We start from the raw sequence: 18,767 nt of genomic DNA on the forward strand, positions 1-18,767 counted from the left end.
CTTGCCTTTAAGACATGAACGTTTGAGGAAAGATCAGAAGGTGCAAAGCATTTTACTTTTAATTTCACATGTATGGATTGAGCATGTACTATGCGCAAGGCAACATGCTAAATGCCATATATATGGCAGAGTTTAAGCACAGCCCACAGACTCCTTAAAGAATGTTGTTAATAAAATAAAATATCTCAAAAATTCACTTATTAGGAATCTATAAATGATAAAATTAGATGTCCTATCATCAAATGAACTTTCCATTTTTTCCATAATGTATTTGAATTTCCTCAAGATTAAAGTCTATGAAAAAAAAATAAGGTCTACGCATGTTTTATTTTATAGCCACTATCCAAAACTAATCTGGTTTTTTTTTTTAATCTTTTTTTTTTTTGGCTGCATTGGGTCTTCGTTGCTGTGCACGGGCTTTCTCTAGTTGTGGCGAGCGGGGGCTGCTCTTTGTTGTGGTGTGCCGGCTTCTCATTGTGGTGGCTTCTCTTGTTGCGGAGCATGGGTTCTAGGGTGCGCAGGCTTCATAGTTGTGGCACGCAGGCTCAGTTGTGGTGCACGGGCTCAGTTGCTCCGCGGCATGTGGGATCTTCCCAGACCAGGGCTCGAACCCATGTCCCCTGCACTGGCAGGCAGATCCTTAACCACTGCACCACCAGGGAAGTCCTAATCTACTGTTTTTCAACTAGCACTTCACTGAGGCTCAGGATTTTATCTGGGATAAGAAACATCCTCCTTCATAACAAAAATATAAGCAAAGCCTTTAGTTATAATTTCAAATAGTCATTATTTTGGAAGGACAATCTTAAACAATAGACAGGAAAAACCACTTGTGAAAACTATATTAAATTTTTTAATGTCTTTCTGTCTTATATAAAATGGAGAGCACAAGAAAAATAATTGTTTGGATCCTAAAAATGTTTAGAAGCTACAGAGAGAAATATTTGTTGACTTGGGTTGTATATACTTTAGGGGTTCATTTTATCAAGATCAAACTGATCTTTCTGGCTCCTCAAAATTTAATTTATATTAAAGTTATGTGCCTCCTTCTATAAAGATCTCATGGCACTTTGTACCTGAAATTATATGATGGTACTTAGTCTATTCCATCATCATTATTTGTCTATGTGTCTGACTTCTGAACTAAAATATAAATTCTATTAAGTGGAGACACTACTGAACTTAGTTTAATGCCTGGCATATAGCAGCTACTTAATAGACATTTATTGAAATTAACGTAGAAAGAAAAGGAAATTTTATATTATATTTACAACCTACACCATCTGTTGTTCTAGAAGAATAATGGGTGGTTAATAAATAAAATTTTGTCTAAATTAAAAACAGAGTTTTTTTAACTTACCCAGATACCATCCGGTTTTCTTTTCCTTTTTTTTTTTTTTTTTGATAGAATGTTAGGTTAGCAGATAACCTCTGCCCTTGTGGCTATTTCCACATGATTATTCCACAAACTTCGAAAGTTGTGAAAGAAGAATGTGAGGTTTGGAGCCTGGAAGCAATTCACAGTGTATACAGGTCAGCAACAATATTTTCATCTCCGTGGATGTGTTTGAGAATGAACTTAAAGAACTTCAGGAAATATGCCTAGGACTGCTTAAACTCCCTGAGGAATACAGTCAAAGTTTCAAAGTGTTCAGGAAAGGGTCAAGGGAAGTGAGCAAAAGCCTTCAAGGAGTCTTTATAATGAATAACTGAAAAGCTGCCTTAAGCTATAAAACATCTGTGGATTTTTCATCATCCTTATTTATTTTGTTGAATACAGTCTTTCTAGAAAGTTCGTTATTCTCAGTCCATAAGTCACATCTCCATATAGTAATTTTCTTAATTATTCCTAAATTTTGTGAGGCTGACCCTACTTCCTCACTGCATAATCAAAGTCGTGAGGATAATGAGCCATGGATATCGAGTGTCAGAGTTATGCAAGCTTTCATTTCTCACACAGTCATTTTCAGTTTAGGCTGACAGAATTGTTAACATTTTAAAATGTTAATGAAATCACCAAAAACGTGGCTTTTTCAGCATAGGCCTTTAGACTAGAAAAAAATCATTTCTCATGGCAGACTACATAGACGTAATAACAGGTAAAAAGGATTTAATTCCTCCTGGGTCCCCACATGCCAGAGCAAACATCCATCATAACTAAATGTAGACAAAACCACTTGGGGGCCAAGTTCATACGGTGATCTTTAACAATTTATTTGCAAGTTGTTTTATTAAATGTTAATTACTTTGAAGCAATGATATCTGATATATTATTTGGCAGTAACTTCACAAATACATGTGCAAAGGTGTTTCTGTGTAGTCAGTGACTATTTGTTGAACTAGGGTGAGGCAGACAAAATGAAGAGTTGCATCCTGCCATTTTGGAGCTGGCAGCCTAGTGCATGAGGTTGAAAAGTAAGTAAATGGTTATAAAACAAAGGGATATGTTATTCTTAAAAACAGAAATATGTTCAAATACACAGAGGAGGAAATAATTAACTCTTCTCAGAGAGTTGATGATGAGGAAGAAATACTGGAACTGGATCTTGATAAATGAATAGGAGTTTTCTGGTTTGGAGCAAACATTTCCTCACAGGCACAGAAAATGGCATATGCAAATTTACCAAGATCTGAAAGAAATTTAGTACAGTTGGCGTGTACATTGCATACGAAGAGAATCTGACATGATTCTGGAAAAGTTGTTAATTTGATAGCGTGCCACACAAAGCTTTTATGCCAAGCTAAGGAGTATGCATTTTATATGCAGTCTGGATGTCACTTGAATGGCAGAACATTAGGGATGACATATTTATAAAATCATAATCCTGTAACAAATTAACCAAATAAAGTAATACAGCATAAAATCCTTGCGAGTAATTTTTTAAAAACCATTAAGATATAAAAAATTTTTATTTCTCCAAATCTGTTTAAGCTCTGCCCACATTTACTCCCTTACCTCATTCTAAACACCAGACTCTGTTGAAAATGAATAGGAGTTTGAGGACTTCCCTGCTGTTCTTAGGGTTAGGATTTGCCCATGCTTATCTGAAGGCCCAGCGTGGTAATGAATCTATGTTTCTGGAGAGAGAGCCCCTTGAGTTATTCATAGCCTGGTCAAAGGCAGTTATCCTTCCTTTAATAATTCCAAGACCCTAGACATCGACAGACACCTTGTTCCCCTTGGCCTAAGAAGTCCCTGACCCTTTAGCTAATTAATCATAGTCCTGATAGTTATTCTAGCTTCTCAGCAGGCTATGGAATCATGCCTTTCTTCTTGGAATAGCTTCTGCACTTCAGTTCTGTATCAAGTGGGCAGTGATTAATTCATTTATTCATCCACAAACATATGTTGAAGCTTACTAATATTAGGCTAGGACCTTAGCTAATGCTGGAGACACAAAGAATAGAAAACAGGGGCCCTGCTCCCAGGAAGCTTACAACCCCGTTCTTTTGTTCTTTCAGCGAGAGACAATATGCTCCTCCACTTATCCATATTTTTTATCCATTTTTTTTGACCTAGCAGTTTGGTTATCATTCCTCACTGAGACAACACCCCCATTCTACTAGTGATTATCCTCTGGCATTACCTGGCATTGTTAGGCCCTCTCCTCAGTTGTCCTTGAAAAATGGTTCAATGTGCTAGAGAGACTCTTTCCCCTCCAGGCTATCTTTATGCTTACATGGTCAAGCAATACCAAGATTCACTGGCCTTTCATTAATAGTAAATGTTGCTTTATTTATTGATTCTGCATGTATTATCCAGAACATATATGTGCCATGTATTATGAGGCACTAGGAAGCTTCAGAAAAAAAAGACTAAAACAAATACCCATTCAAAAGTCCCAAGGTATAAATTGATGATGTTCCTGGTCTCATTGCTGGATAGTAGAAGAGTTCCAGGAGAACCTGAGGTGGCATGATATAATTCTAATCTGGGGTATTCCCATTCACCTTTACAATAATTTACTGGCATTGTGACCCTGCCAAAGTTATTTAATCTCTAGAAAATTTTACTTCCTTAATTATAAGGATTCCTACCTTGAAAAGTTAAGTGGTATGCCTAAGGTCATTCAGTTAGTACTTTATAGGGGAAGGTTTAAACTGACTAAATCCAAGTTGCAGGCTCTTTCAGAATTAATATAAACTTTCCTTAACTGGGATCCCATTACTTTGTCATTCATATTCTTTCAGCCAAAAGCTATATAAATCAGGAGGTGCGATTACCCATGTGTAAGTGTTCTTGTCCTAAAGACCTCTACTGAGCCAAACTAGTTAGCCTGTGTGTTTCAACATGTACTCAAAAGAAATGCAGTTGCATTGAACCTGAAAGCCAGGGGTTGGATGATGTTAACACTGGTTCCTTGGGTCCCCAAGGAGAACCCATTACTGTGGGGTGACCTAGTGTGTCCAGCTGTTACTCCTAAGTTAACTTTCTCTGCAAGGCTACCACGGAGTCAGTACTTCTAGAAAACACATGCTTTGGTGTCATGAATCTTAAGGACAACAGTTAAGGTCTGTGTTTCCAGATGTTTCCAGTAAGAACTCCTGTCACTGGACTAATTTGGCTAAATCCTTTGAATTTGCCCATCCCTCTGTGTCACTTAAGTCATGCCAAGAGCTGTGTCGAAAATCTTCTCTAAGTCATGGGGGCCTCAAATAAGGAACAGTGAAAGATATGTATTCCCTCAGGACCCTGTTTTGAAGAATACAGCTTAAATTTGCTTAATCTAGCTTCCAGCAGGTTTTAAACTGTGGACATTTCCCACATTAGGAGAACTTCCAAGCTTCTCTTTGCCTGAGTGGAAATTGTGATTATATTCTTTGTTGAATACTTTTTACTTTGTATGCATCTACTATGAAATTTGGAAATATGTCAAAAAAAGAGGTATTCTGAATTCTAGATCTATCCCAGGGCCACTTCAACTTCCAGTGGCAAATACTACATAGTGTCCCATTGACAGGGCTATGCTAAGGGAAGGGATATCATCACCTGGACTAGTGCTGGAGCCAGATCTAGAGAGCTAGAAGGAATTAAGGTGGGATATTACACAAAGCAAGAGGAGCCGTCCAAGGGATGGGCACAGGGCATAATTGTGGAGAGAAGTCAAGGTTTATATCAAAAAATGAAAGGAAAGGAAAACAACCTAAGAATATGGAACAGATCTAACTACTGTGGGAGAAAAACACAGAAAAAAAAGAAGTACCAGCTTGCCAGTTGTGCCACATGAAAGCAGAAAAATAGAGCACTATGTCTATGTGTCTGACTTTTTGACTTAGTGATCCCATCACATCACACACACAGCCCAAGAAGTATATTCAAACATGACTCAATCACAAAGATTAGTATTGATATTTTTCTCCTCTTGGGAAAAAAGTCAAGAAGGACAAGAGCTCTCCTTCCACTCTATAGTTTCACTTATTGGCAAAACAGACCCCAATGGTCCATGTGTGTACGTATGTACATTTAATATGTTATTAAATTGCTGTTTGTTCATTAGCTGATAGAAATCTATTTTAAAAGATGAGCTTTGTAAGTTGTTTTAAAAGAGGATATAGTCAATGGTTACAATGTGGGGCCCTCTGCTTTAAAGATTGAAATTTAGCAATTTCCAATTCCTATTAAATTCCTTATCGTCAGAGAGGTTTCCCATAGAACTAATTTCTATTTTTGATACTCTCCATTGTTCAGGGAGAAATGTACTGGAATTTTAATGCTCTGAATAATCTATAAATTACAATTACAATATCAATACTTCCTGGCTGATTGAGTCCCATTCTTCTGGCAATGTGAGGAAGTGCTCTTGAAGAGACCCATGTCTGATTTGAGCAGAAAACGTGTTTAATTGCATTTATCCCACAAACATCACTGAGCAGTTATCCTGTCCAGGTACCGTGTTGTGCCTAAGATCCTAAGATGACTCAGTGTGATAGATGCTTAGATGAACGCTGAAGTCTCAGCTGGACAGCCTGCAGTGTTATGAAGCAGAGCAGCGGGAAAGGGAGGATTAGTTCATTCCTCACAGCAACTGTATGGAAGAGACTGCTCTCAGAATGTGGAGGATGTCAAAATCCATGCCGTTGAGGATCTTACAGTCTAAAAAGTCAAAGATGGAGTTAACTGGCCACAATTAGGTGGTTGCTAGGAAAAAGAAACATAAGGATGACACCAAAGTTTTTGCCCTGAGCAATTGGAAGGATGGAGTTGCCATTAATTAAGATAAAGAAAACTGTAGAAGAATCAGGTTTGTGAGGTGGGTGAGAACCACCAGGAATTCAATTTTGCTAATGTTAAGTTTGAGATAATTCATAGATATCCAAATGGAGTTGTCAAGTAGGTAGGTGGTGATCTTCCAGAGTTCAGGAAGGAGTTCTGGACTGGAGATCCAATTTTCCCCAAAGGGAAAAATAAATTTTAAGGATTTATAGAGCAAAACAGATATTCCCAGATACAGATATAGTTAATGGAAGGCAACTATAACAGGGGAAAAAAGCAAAGCTAAGAGGGCAATTTTAAAAGAAATGAAAAACAAATGAGAGCAATAGACATGCAAAGAGACAAGCTGATGCGTGAAAAAAAGATCAAAGTAGAAATAAATATATGACTTATAAACAACTGGGCATGGAAGAAGACACATAAGGATGATGATGCATTTAGACAACACAAAGGTAGATTCATACGTCTCCAAAATGAAGACTGGAAACAACGGGATTATGACAGAACTAGTTCAAGACAAGAAAAGATAACAAATTTATAATGAATATAAAAACATAAGATTAGTAAAACTTTATATGCTGAATAAGAAGAAAAATCAGGGGCAACAGGTCTTAAAATCTTTAAGAACATGGCAACATTATTTACAGTAGGAGATTTTAACTTAACTTTAGTAAATTTTAGAGCAAGTTTTTAAAGAGTAAAAATAATACATGAATATGTAATTAAGCCAATAAATTAAGATAAATACTGCAGTTAACATTCTATTATTAAAGAATATACGAACACAAATATTTCCTCTTCCAAAAACCCAGAAAAGAGAGAGGTGGGAGGAGATCTAGAAAGAAGAAATTAACAAAACCCAAATAAAGTAATTAGAAGAAATCCTAAGATTAGTATAAATGATATTATATACAGTTCTATAGCAACAAATTCTTAGGAGGATATCATTCGCCAAGATGGACCCAGAAAAATAGAAAGTTTAATAGAAGAGATTGAAAAAGTGATTGAAAAATTACAATTTTTTAGAAAGTGGCAGGCCCAGGTAGTTTTACAACTTACTCTTGCAAACTCAAGTGGGAAAACAAAACACTAAACATTTTAGTTGGAATTGATCTAATACATTTCTTATGAAAGTTATTTGCTTTCTGCATTTTTAAGAGTGCCTTCGGTCTCATTTTGAGAGTAATACAATAAACCTTCTCTCAAATGAATTATAAAGGGGAGAGTATAATGAGCTCTATAATTTACTTTTTAAATGCCCTAAATGAGTTAAAGCAATCAAGAGAGAACTTCCACAAGCTCTCTTGTCCATATCCACCCACCTACTTGCCTCTGGACCCTGTATTCTCTCTGCCTTCTCTCATGTCCATACTCCTCTTTTGTCACAGCAAAGAGCATCACCTCCTCTTGCACCTTAGAGCACAATCCCTTTTGGCCCTCAAGGGAACTGTCCCAGGAATTCTCTCTCTTCTATCCTACATCAACAATTTTTCTATTTTTACTAGATCATTCCCATCATCATAAAAGCCTGCACGTATATATATACTTATATTTATATATGTACTTAATTTTTCACCTCCACCACTATTCCATTTTTCTCCTCTTTATAGCATAACTCTCTAAAGAGTTATCTCCGGTTTCTCTCTTTCCATTTTCCCTTGAAACATTAGGCTCCAATACTTCACTGAAATTACTCTCATGAAGTCACCAGTGGCCTACATGTTTCTAAAGCGAACGGTCAGTTCTCAGTCCTCACTGCATTTGAGCTGTTAGAAGCATTGACACAGCTGATCAGTGTCCCCTCCTTGAAATATCTTTTTCACTTGGCTTCTAGAACACAACACAGCCCGCTTTATGTCTCTGGTTACTTCTCAGTTTCCTTTGCTAGTTCTTCCTCACCTGCACCACCTCCAAATGTTGAAGTGCCCTGGACTCATTCCTTGAACTTCTTCTCATCTACAATTACCATTGTGATCTCCTTAAATACCATATATAGACTTTCGGCTCCCAAACTGTACCACCAGTCCAGACCTACTTCCTGAACTCTGGAAGATCACCACCTACCTACTTCACAACTCCATTTAGATATCCATGAATTATCTCAAACTTAGCATTAGCAAAACTGTACTCCTTGGTGGTTCTCACCCACCTCACAACCTGATTCTTCTACAGTTTTCTGTATCTTAATTAATGGCAACTCCATCCTTCCAATTGCTCAGGGCAAAAACTTTGGTGTCATCCTTATGTTTCCTTTTCCTAAACTATATGAGCCATCAGCAAATCCTGTCAGTTGCAGCTTCAAAATTTATCAAGATCCAACTAATTCTTCTCACCTCCACTGCTACTACCTCAGTCTAAACCATCATCAACTTTTGTCTGGTGTTTGAAACAGCCTCCTAACTGGTCTTTCTGCTTCTGCTCTTGTCTCTCTGTAGTCCATCTCAACACAACACTGAGACGAGCCTGTTAAAATGTAGGTCATATCTTATCACTTCTCTGCTCAAAACCTACCAGTGGCTTTCCATCTCACGTAGAGAAGAAACAAAGTCCTTACAGGGACCTACAAAATCCTATTTTCCCCACCTCCCACTCCCCATAAGTTTTTTCTGACCTCATCTTAACTCTCCTGCCCCTCCCTCCCTTAACTATTTCTCAAACATACCCGGTACAGTCACACTCAAGGACATTGGACTCCTTGCTCCCTATACAGGGAATGCTCTTTACCCAGATATCCTCTTGGTCAGCTCCTTCCCTTTCTTCAGCCCTTTACTCAAATATCACCTTCTCCTGGCCTCTCTAATCTAAAATTCCACCCTACTGCCACCAACCCTGACACATCTTATCTCCTTACTCTGCTTTATTTTTTCTCCTTTGCACTTAGCACTAACATCCCATTCATATTCCCTAGTTATCATATTTATTCTGTTCCCTCGACAGACTAAAAGCTACATAGATTTTTGTCTCTTTTGTTCACTACTATATCCCCCAGAATCTGGAATAGTGCCTGGCAAAAGTGAGTATTATGGAATGAATAAATGATTGATTGGGTGATGTTCTGTTAATATCTTTGTTCATTTATTTTAATGAATAAGAAAATCTTTTAATTAGTAAGTCAAGTTTCGTGTGCAAATGTGGCTTCTAAAATATATTAAATACATTAAACACTGATCTTGCTTATATTTGTGAACTGTCTCAAAAACATTTTTTACATAATTTGAAAAGTTCAGATTTTATCTCAGCTCCTATTCAAATCAACACATATTCTTAATTAGTGACATAATTGGGAATTTTACTGAAGTAATAAGTTACCTCCATGCAGATTAACCAATGACCTTTATTCTTTCAAGCAGAGTGGTATCTTGGGAGATCTGCTGATAAGAAAGATGTATACCTGATCTGCTTTGTTAAACACTCACTATGCACAAGGCACAGTGCTAAACCAGATTCTCACTCATGGAGTGTGATTCAGACCCTTATCATACCATGACAGAGCTACTGTACTAGTCTTCTAAGTGGTCTCCTGGTCACTATCTCTTCCTTCCTATGGACACATTGTACCTGTTGCCAGAGCAGTATTACCAATGCAGACTTATGGTTACATCATTACTCTACTTCGAAATCTTCATGGCTCCCCTCTTCCTGTTAAATAAAATCCAGTCTCACAAAATGGACATGCAAAGCCTCTAGAGTTCAGTTGCAACCTGAATATGTTTCTACTCTGCTCTCCAATCAGATTGTTATACTTACCACCCCTTGTTAAATTTTCCACCTCCTACCCTTCCTCATCATATTTGAACTGGAAGATTTATTGAGAATTCATAGCTAGGCTGGAGCAGTAGTATGATCAGCACAGAATGTAGTGGTATTATTATTGGTCCCTGTGACCCAGGCTCTAAATTACTATTAAAAGAATTTAAGATTACTTTTCTCTCTTGTTTTTCCCACAGTGCTCTGTGGGCTTACATTTAGCTGATAATCAACTTAAATACTCCAGGTCTTATTTATATGACCTTCCATCAAGCCGAGTTTTACACATTCTTAATACAGTTTGTGAATTAAATGCAATCATGTGCATTTGACCCTCTCAAAATCACTACTTTTCTTTTTGAAACTATGTATCGCTTGATTTTGCCATCTTCTCCACTTCTGTTATTACCTTAGCCCTTGTCACCTTAAGGCCCTTGTGAAACAGGCAGAGAGAGAGGAAGAGAGGAAGCAAGAGGCAGAAAGGAGCATTATTTCTCACAGCTGAAACTGTGCTCAGCCACCTTCTCCTTCCAAACCATTTCCTATATAGCTAGCAGGAAAACAAAATCTTTCTAAAATCAAATCTGATGATCCTGTCCCTCCCCAGAAAAATTCTCTCGATGGCTCTCCATTAGCTTTATCGTGGCCTCAGTCCTTTTGTAACTCATCTCCCACCCTCATCTCCAGCCTTATTTCTCACCACTTACCATCATGCAGCTTGCTCTCTCTGTCTCTGGCTTTTGCACATGCATCTCCCTGTGTTGACAGCATCAAGCCCCAGCTTCTCTTCCTGGTTAACTGTAATTCCTTTTTCAAGACTCAGCTCTTGCACCTGCTCCTCTCAGAAGCCTTCCTTGTCACCCCTAGAGTGTGGGTGCCCTTGCTTTCTGTTCCAATGGCACCCAATTCTACCTCCATCAGGATGCTTATTTACACTGGTTTAGAATTGCCTGTTCGCTTTTCTTACTCCCCATCACTAGACTTTGAGCTCCTTGAGAACGATGAGTGTGTTTTTCATCTCTATAACTCATACTAAGAACAGTGCCTGGTATTTGTATCAGTTTATCTTGCCAATAAAATTATTCCTGATTTTCCTTTTTCTTGTTCATCCAAGAAGAGTCCAGGACAAGATAAAAAGGAACATGGTAGAAATCACTTCAAGCAAAAGCAAGATTTCAACACTGTAATCTTTTAACTAACATAGTGAATATTCAAACTTGGCTATGCATTGTCATTCCATTACAAAGAATACATAGTGAAGGTGACAATAACTAAAGCTATTAATGAGATTATTTTAATTTATCCTCTCTGTAAAACTGAAAATAAAATAGAAATAATCCATCATTAATGGGGATTCTCTGACACCCAATTTCTTGGTGCCAACTGCACAGTGAAACAAACACTGGATTTTCCAATCTGGGAAAATGAAAGACATTTAGATCCTGATTGATATGTCTTTCTGTGATAGATGAGTGCCTCAAAGACAACTGAGCATTGTTCTTTAGTCATGGCCATGTTGAATGCTATTTAACATCGATAATGAGGAATAGGTTTTACTGGAATGAGGGAGTTATATAATCTCTAAAAGATTCCTGAAGACCGCTTTTCTGAGATGATTTAAGTATATATTTACTCAGTGGTAGTCCTTCGTAGGTCCATCCAGTTAAAAGTCTATAATCATGAAGCCCCAACTATTCTTAAAATAATGAAGGGCTTCTCTTTCTACAACTTTAACTTTACTTTCCTGATCACTAAATTGACCAAATAAAATTAACCTATTTACTAATAACTGTTTTATTCCCTAGGCTATGTCAGTGTGTGTGTGTGTGTGTCTTAACAAATCTAACAGTAAACTGCTCATCAGAAACACAGTTGTAATCACCCTTCTATTATAGTACCTAGGTAATTATCAGTTGATTAATCTGTATATTTTAATGATTTGGTTCCCTACTTCCCTAAAGAAGCAGAAAACTGTTTGAAAGTCTAAGATAACTGAGACTTCACTACTTGTTGCTAAATAGAATTCATTTTAAGTGGTAGAGTCCCACTGGGGAGAGCTAACATGAATAATTACTATTATATGCAATCTACCAAAATGAGCAGGTTCATTGCATTTAGTGACAGTAGCATCTTCAAATGTGATTTACATTTATATCTCTAATGAAAATTAGTATATTCTTCACACTTTCTGATTTTTCTATGTTTCTTCTGTGGCAGCACAACTTCTTACTACTGGTATTTGCATTTATAAATTACAGAGTAATGTCTGTGGCAAGCAATGGATGAATGTGTTTCACGAAGAAACACATTCTGTATCATCCAACTCCTCATAAAAATCTTCTATGTTACAGTCCACATTTCAATTTAATTTCTTTTAATTTGAAATAAATCTTGAGTACCCTCTATAAGTTTATCATAATGCAGTACTTTGTGCCTCCAACTAGAAAAGTTCTATTAAAAGACTAGGAAAAGTGACCTGGGACAGCCTTGATTGAAAAAATTTGAATGACATTAAATAATAGTTACCATATCTGGAACATCTGTTCTATGTCAAAGGGTGTGGTATATACTTCACATGCATTATTTCTAACCCTTGCAGTAGAAATAATTTAAAAATAAAAATGTAATTACCTCCACCATTTTGCTGATGACAAAACTGAAGCTTAGAGTTCAGTAAATTTGTGTCCAAGGACAATACTAGAAGGTGGGTGGACCAATATTCTAACACAGGAGTGTTTGATGTCAAAGTTTGGGCTTTTATTCTGACACAAGGCCATAATTAAGAGTACAGAGGTGCCTCAAGCTCATATGTTACCTCTTACTGTCTTATCTTCCCAAACTCAAGAAAGACAGAGACTGACCAAGCATTTCCCTGCCTTGTCCATAGCAGAACATATACTGACAGTGCCCTGCTTCCCAGGGTTAGGAATCAGTATATCATTCAGTTGGTAATTTTCCTTTCTTTGACTTCTGGCAGAAGCTCTCTCTAGAGCCAGAGCCAATTGTTTTTCTCTAATGACTTAGAGGGAGGTTAGCCTGAGGCTGTCCTGGGAACTGCAAGTCTATTTATCATCTTTTTCTTTATTCCATGGATGGTATCCAACATGCAGCTTAGACTGGCCTCATGGGGACAGACGTTGATTGCTTCCACGCTAAAAGGAGAAACACTGATAACAAGATTTGGCTATTTTCTAGAATTATGAATATAATTTTAAGCAATTATAAAAGTATATACATATGTATTATAACTTATTCCTTGCACCAAAGATAATATATTTATTGAGCTGATTTATTTGCAATTGAATGTGGTGAGCAGTAGAAATGAGACATGTTAAAGATGCTGAGAACCTTCATAGCTTGGAAATTTGTGAGAATATATAATTAACCATTTACAACAGAAAACAATTAACACATACCTTAACTAGGAATAAAGATTTGGAGTAAGACCACAAGTCAAGCACCCAGCCCAGGTGTTAGAACCTGAGGGTGAGATCTCATTTGCTCAATGAAATAGGACTCTTGTCCTAGAAAGAGTCCAGCTTATTAATTCCTAAAGTAATTATAGGCAGTGCCTTTTGAAAAAAAATAGAGTTTCTTCTTATTAAGACAGAGAAGAAAAGATGAGCACTGCTTTCGGACTTTGGCCTCACCTCTCTTCCTCACTTTTTGCCTTTGCTCCTCTTTGCCAGGTTTCTAGCCAACACCACTTTCAGAGGCCTCAGTGGTTCCATCAAAGTAAAAGGTTCCACTATCATCAGCTCAGAAAACAACTTTTTCATCTGGAATCTGCAACATGACCCCCTGGGAAAGCCAATGTGGACACGCTTGGGCAGCTGGCAGCAGGGGAAGATTATCATGGACTATGGAATATGGCCAGAGCAAGCCCAGAGGCACAAAACCCACTTCCAACACCCAAGTAAGCTACACTTGCGAGTGGTTACTTTGATCGAGCATCCATTTGTCTTCACACGGGAGGTAGATGATGAAGGCTTGTGCCCTGCTGGCCAACTCTGTCTAGACCCCATGACTAATGATTCTTCCATATTGGACAGCCTTTTTAGCAGCCTTCATAGCAGTAATGATACAGTGCCCATCAAATTCAAGAAGTGCTGCTATGGATATTGCATTGATCTGCTGGAAAAGCTAGCAGAAGACATGAAGTTTGACTTTGATCTCTATATTGTTGGGGATGGCAAATATGGAGCCTGGAAAAATGGGCACTGGACTGGGCTGGTGGGTGAACTCCTCAGTGGGTCAGCCCACATGGCAGTCACTTCCTTCAGCATCAATACTGCACGAAGCCAGGTGATAGATTTCACCAGTCCTTTCTTCTCCACCAGCTTGGGCATCTTAGTGAGGACCCGAGACACAGCAGCTCCCATTGGAGCCTTCATGTGGCCACTCCATTGGACAATGTGGTTGGGGATTTTTGTGGCTCTGCACATCACTGCCATCTTCCTCACTCTCTATGAATGGAAGAGCCCCTTTGGTATGACTCCCAAGGGGCGGAATAGAAGTAAAGTTTTCTCCTTCTCTTCAGCCTTGAATGTCTGTTATGCCCTCTTGTTTGGTAGAACAGCAGCCATCAAACCCCCAAAATGCTGGACTGGAAGGTTTCTGATGAACCTTTGGGCCATTTTCTGTATGTTTTGCCTTTCTACATACACGGCGAATTTGGCTGCTGTCATGGTAGGTGAGAAGATCTATGAAGAGCTTTCTGGAATACATGACCCTAAGGTAATACTTCTTTTAACTCTAGATTTCCTTATTGTCAATTTTAACTCCATATATTGTATTTTATGCTGTAATATGTCTATATTCTTTCATCTAACAGAAGAATATTCTCTGAACCATCCATAGAGACTAGTCCAAAAAAGCCTGTTGCCTGGTTGCACTAAATATTTCATTGTTTTATTAAATGAAACAAAAAGAGTGAGGGATGTTTTTAGGAGATGTTTGTTCCAGAGAAAGTCCTTCTGGTAGAAACATCTATTTGTGCAGCTTTTCCTTTGTTAGTTAACCATCTGGCAGAATAGCTATCAGGGAATAGTCTTACGAAGTATTTTCACCCAAAGTAAACTTCAAAATTGATTAATTACTTCTCTTGGGAATTAATGGAAATAAATAGTAAGGTCCATATTTTAAATTGTAAAGAAACTTTTTTTCATCATGAAAAACTGTAAAATGGAAAGAACTAACATTTTATCATAAGCACCCAAAGTCGGATGCTAGAAAACTCAATGGGTATAGACAAGGAGTACTGAGCTAACTGAGGTGGCAAGGTTAGCTAGGAACAGGGTGTCCTTATAGAGTAAGGAAAACTGGTCACCTTGGGGTTGGAGGAGTGTGCCAGCAGTCACATTACAACGTCCAAGAACATTCAAGAAAATTGTATCTATTCTAGGCCGCCTTTGATATCCTAGACATCTGACTGTAAGGGTAGAAGGGAGGAAGGGGTTGAAGTTCAGGTAAGCAGGTAAAGCAGTGGTGATACTTGAGTAAGGACAGCCATGTCTATGTTCTCTCTGGATTGAAACAAGCCCTCTTTCGTGACTGGGAGTGTGGAGAACTTGGTCCAACCTGGTGGGAGTAGAGAGGAGGCGGTTGTCAGGGCTCAAAGCAATTAGAATAGGACTCCAGGGAGTACTACAGTCCCAATGGGGAACAGAATGCAGATCCAGAGCAGAAGCATATTCCAATGTGTAAGACCCATCTAGGAGAGACTGGAGAAAGCTGCAATTCAGTGGGCATCCCCAGGACACACTGTGTTTAAAGCAACTTGAGCTAAGCTGAGCGTTTCAAACTGTGAAACATTCACCATGCCTTTTCAAATATCCCTTTTCACATCAAATCTCATGGTATTGAACCATTTACTACATATTTTTGTCAAACATTTAAAATTAATTGCACAGAGCATGAACAAATAGGACATTTACAACTGTCTTTGTTAAATGATGGAGTGGCCCAGAAGGCTGGTGGCAGCTTTAGAGAATTCTCATAAATGGTTTGGATTAGGATATGGTCTGTTTTGCAAACAAATGAACATGAGAAATTTGACCCATATACTGAAAACCTCCTCATAAGAGACGTGAACCTCATGAAAAGATTCAACAAACAATGGGTCATTGACAGGCAATGAATTGCATCACATCTTATTGTGCACTCAGGACTTTAGGTTATCAGCTGGAGTTTAGTGAATACAAATAAGTTCTGTAGTATAAATACATGTGTTACCCTGAAAAGAGATTTTGGTGATGCTTCAGCATTCACACTGCACTGGTATTAGCAGCCTCTATTTATTCTTTGCCCCAAGAGGCCTATAGATCTCCCAAAGGTTCACCATCTTAATAGAAGCTTACTCGAATTTTCTTGCAAGAATCTTGCAATGTGATTCTTAAATTACAAACTCGACTTGGAAACCATTCAATCCAATCTAGTATAAGAAACAATCTAATATATATGCCGGTTGTTGTGAAGATTCCAGACCATTATCGTATGTAAAAAGGTGAACACAATACTGACTAGAGTTTCATTAATCAGAACCAAAGATTACCAAAATTGTTATGGATGTTATGCATGAGAAACCTGAAGTAATGATTATTTTAGGGATTAGAAAGAAAGCATAAAGATAAACCATACAGAGCAGTAAAAGTTTTTTTAAGCAAAATGAAACAATCATTCCAACCCCAACTCCACCAGAATAAAAAGGTGACACTTTTATAATCTAACCCAGCCCACAAGACAGAGTGAGAGGAAATGGACAATGTCAACTTTGTGTTACATCTAGTAAGGTCTTAATGAAGTGGGACAAGCCTAAATCTAAAACATTTTCAATTTTAGATAATAAATGAAGATCCACTAAGGTTCCCAAAAATGTATTTCTCTTTCCTAAAGTTGTTTCTATATTAAAGTCTCTCACTTTTTTTTTTTCATATAAAGACACCCAGATTACTTGATTAAGCAATACTCGACATCTGGGCTTTTGGCAAATAATGTTGGTGACAGAATTGTTCAGTTTTCGTCCAGATGTATGGTATTATGCAGATGACATAATGTCCTCACCTTCCCATGGAGAGGTATGATCAAAATAATTTCCATACCCTTTCAGTCACTCAGCATTCATTCTTAAGTATATTCCACTCACTCACATGAGCTCTTTTCTCTCCTACCAATGCTCAATTCTTTGAGTGACTCTATCCTTTTTTTACACTAAATGATGTGGAGAAATTCAGAAGTAAATAAGTCAAGTAGGGGAGAAAAGATAAAAAAGATAAAAACACAAGGAGAAATAACTTAGAAAGTTATAAGTGTTGGTAGGATTGAAAATTGGTACAGCCACTATGAAAACAGTCTGGAGGTCCTCAAAAAACTAAAAGTAGAACTACAAAAAATAAAGTTATAAGCATGCCAAAGTTTAGAAACAAATAAATATGTCAAAGTTCAAGGAAAGTGTGATCACCTTCAAGGGAAGGCTTAATTAATAAGATAAAATGTGTGCTTATTCTTGAAGAAAACTTGGAATTTGGACATGTGCGTCAAAGAAAGAAGAATGGACATTCCAAGCAAAAGAACAGAATGAACTACTTGGACATGGAAAGTATAAGGCACTGTCAGGATATCTTGAGGAGTTCACTTTAGCCACAGCATGAAAGGAAAGAGAAGATCCAAGTCTGAAAAGTAAGTTCGGTTGAGATATCACAGGATCTTTGACATCAGGCTAAGAAAAGTGAATACTTGACACTAGATATCCATTGACATTTTGAACAATGGAATAGCACAGAGGAGCAGAATCCATTTAGGATGGTTTTTTTGGCAGCAGCATGTAAACACGATTAAAAGAGAAAGACAGTGGACAGAGTTGAAGTTATAGCTACTGTCACTGATAAAAAGAAGAAAGAGTCAAGAAACATTGCGGTGACCAGGTCAGTAGGACTTGGCAATTAATTGGATATGAGAGGCAACAAAGAGTCGCACCTTCAAAGTTGCAGGCCCGAGTGTCTGAGGGGATGGTACCATTCAAGGAAGCAGAAAAGGCAGTTTAAGAGCTAGAAAATATGATGATCAGGTCAGTTTCATACTGGGCATTTGAAAAGCTGTATTGGACATCCAGGTGAAATCCACCAGGCACTGGGAAACATGGAGCCAGAGTTCAGGAGTGACATTGAAGCTGGTGGGAATCTTGGGCAGAGAGGTGACACTGCGTATTAAAGCACTGGGGGAGTATGAGATTCCCAAGGGAGAAGGCAGTAGGGAGAAAAATTACTGTCTGAGGAGAAGCAGCAGGCATAAAGATGGAATATGGGTTTGTGGAGAGATGAGGTGTAGAAGGTGAGGAGATAAAAGTACCTTGAAGCAAAGTCATGCAGGCCCTTGAATGCCTCTCTGTAGACTGAATTTTAACTTTTTGAGATGAAGAGTGATATTATCCCATCTGCCAAGGCAGTTATCAAATAGGACAAAGGCTGATCAGTGCCCAGTCCAAACCATGAGAATTAGCGTGTGTGTGTCTTTGAATGTCTGATGAAACTGGGTTTATGTGGTTTGCTTTTTTCCGGTATTTTTCAAGATTCCATTTTCATAGCATTTTAGCTGAGGAGTGAAAAGGTATCATTTACATAGAAGTCACAGATCTCCTGTGGTTCTCTTGGGATATTTGTTTTTCCATGTAAGGTAAAAATCTCCTAAATCTGAATGAGGTGGTTTATATGGAGTGTTGGTCACACTCTGAAAATTCTTCTGCCCCTTACTCACAGTCTGTCTCATTTATTTTCATATCTTTTCATCCCCCTCACCCACTGGGTATCAA

The 18,767-nt window shown here is 38.0% G+C and overlaps 1 protein-coding gene across 1 annotated transcript in view; it reads left to right on the top strand.

The window, feature by feature from the left end:
* Positions 1-18,767, top strand: part of GRIN3A (glutamate ionotropic receptor NMDA type subunit 3A) — a 153,574-nt gene that overhangs the window by 50,029 nt on the left and 84,778 nt on the right. Inside the window, exon 3 of the mRNA XM_068553316.1 lies at positions 13,651-14,698. Coding sequence (XP_068409417.1) covers positions 13,651-14,698 — 1,048 coding nt within the window. The remainder of the gene's footprint in view (positions 1-13,650; positions 14,699-18,767) is intronic.

This window comes from Eschrichtius robustus, chromosome 10, assembly GCF_028021215.1.
Source record: "Eschrichtius robustus isolate mEscRob2 chromosome 10, mEscRob2.pri, whole genome shotgun sequence".
Classification (NCBI taxonomy): Eukaryota; Metazoa; Chordata; class Mammalia; order Artiodactyla; family Eschrichtiidae; genus Eschrichtius; species Eschrichtius robustus.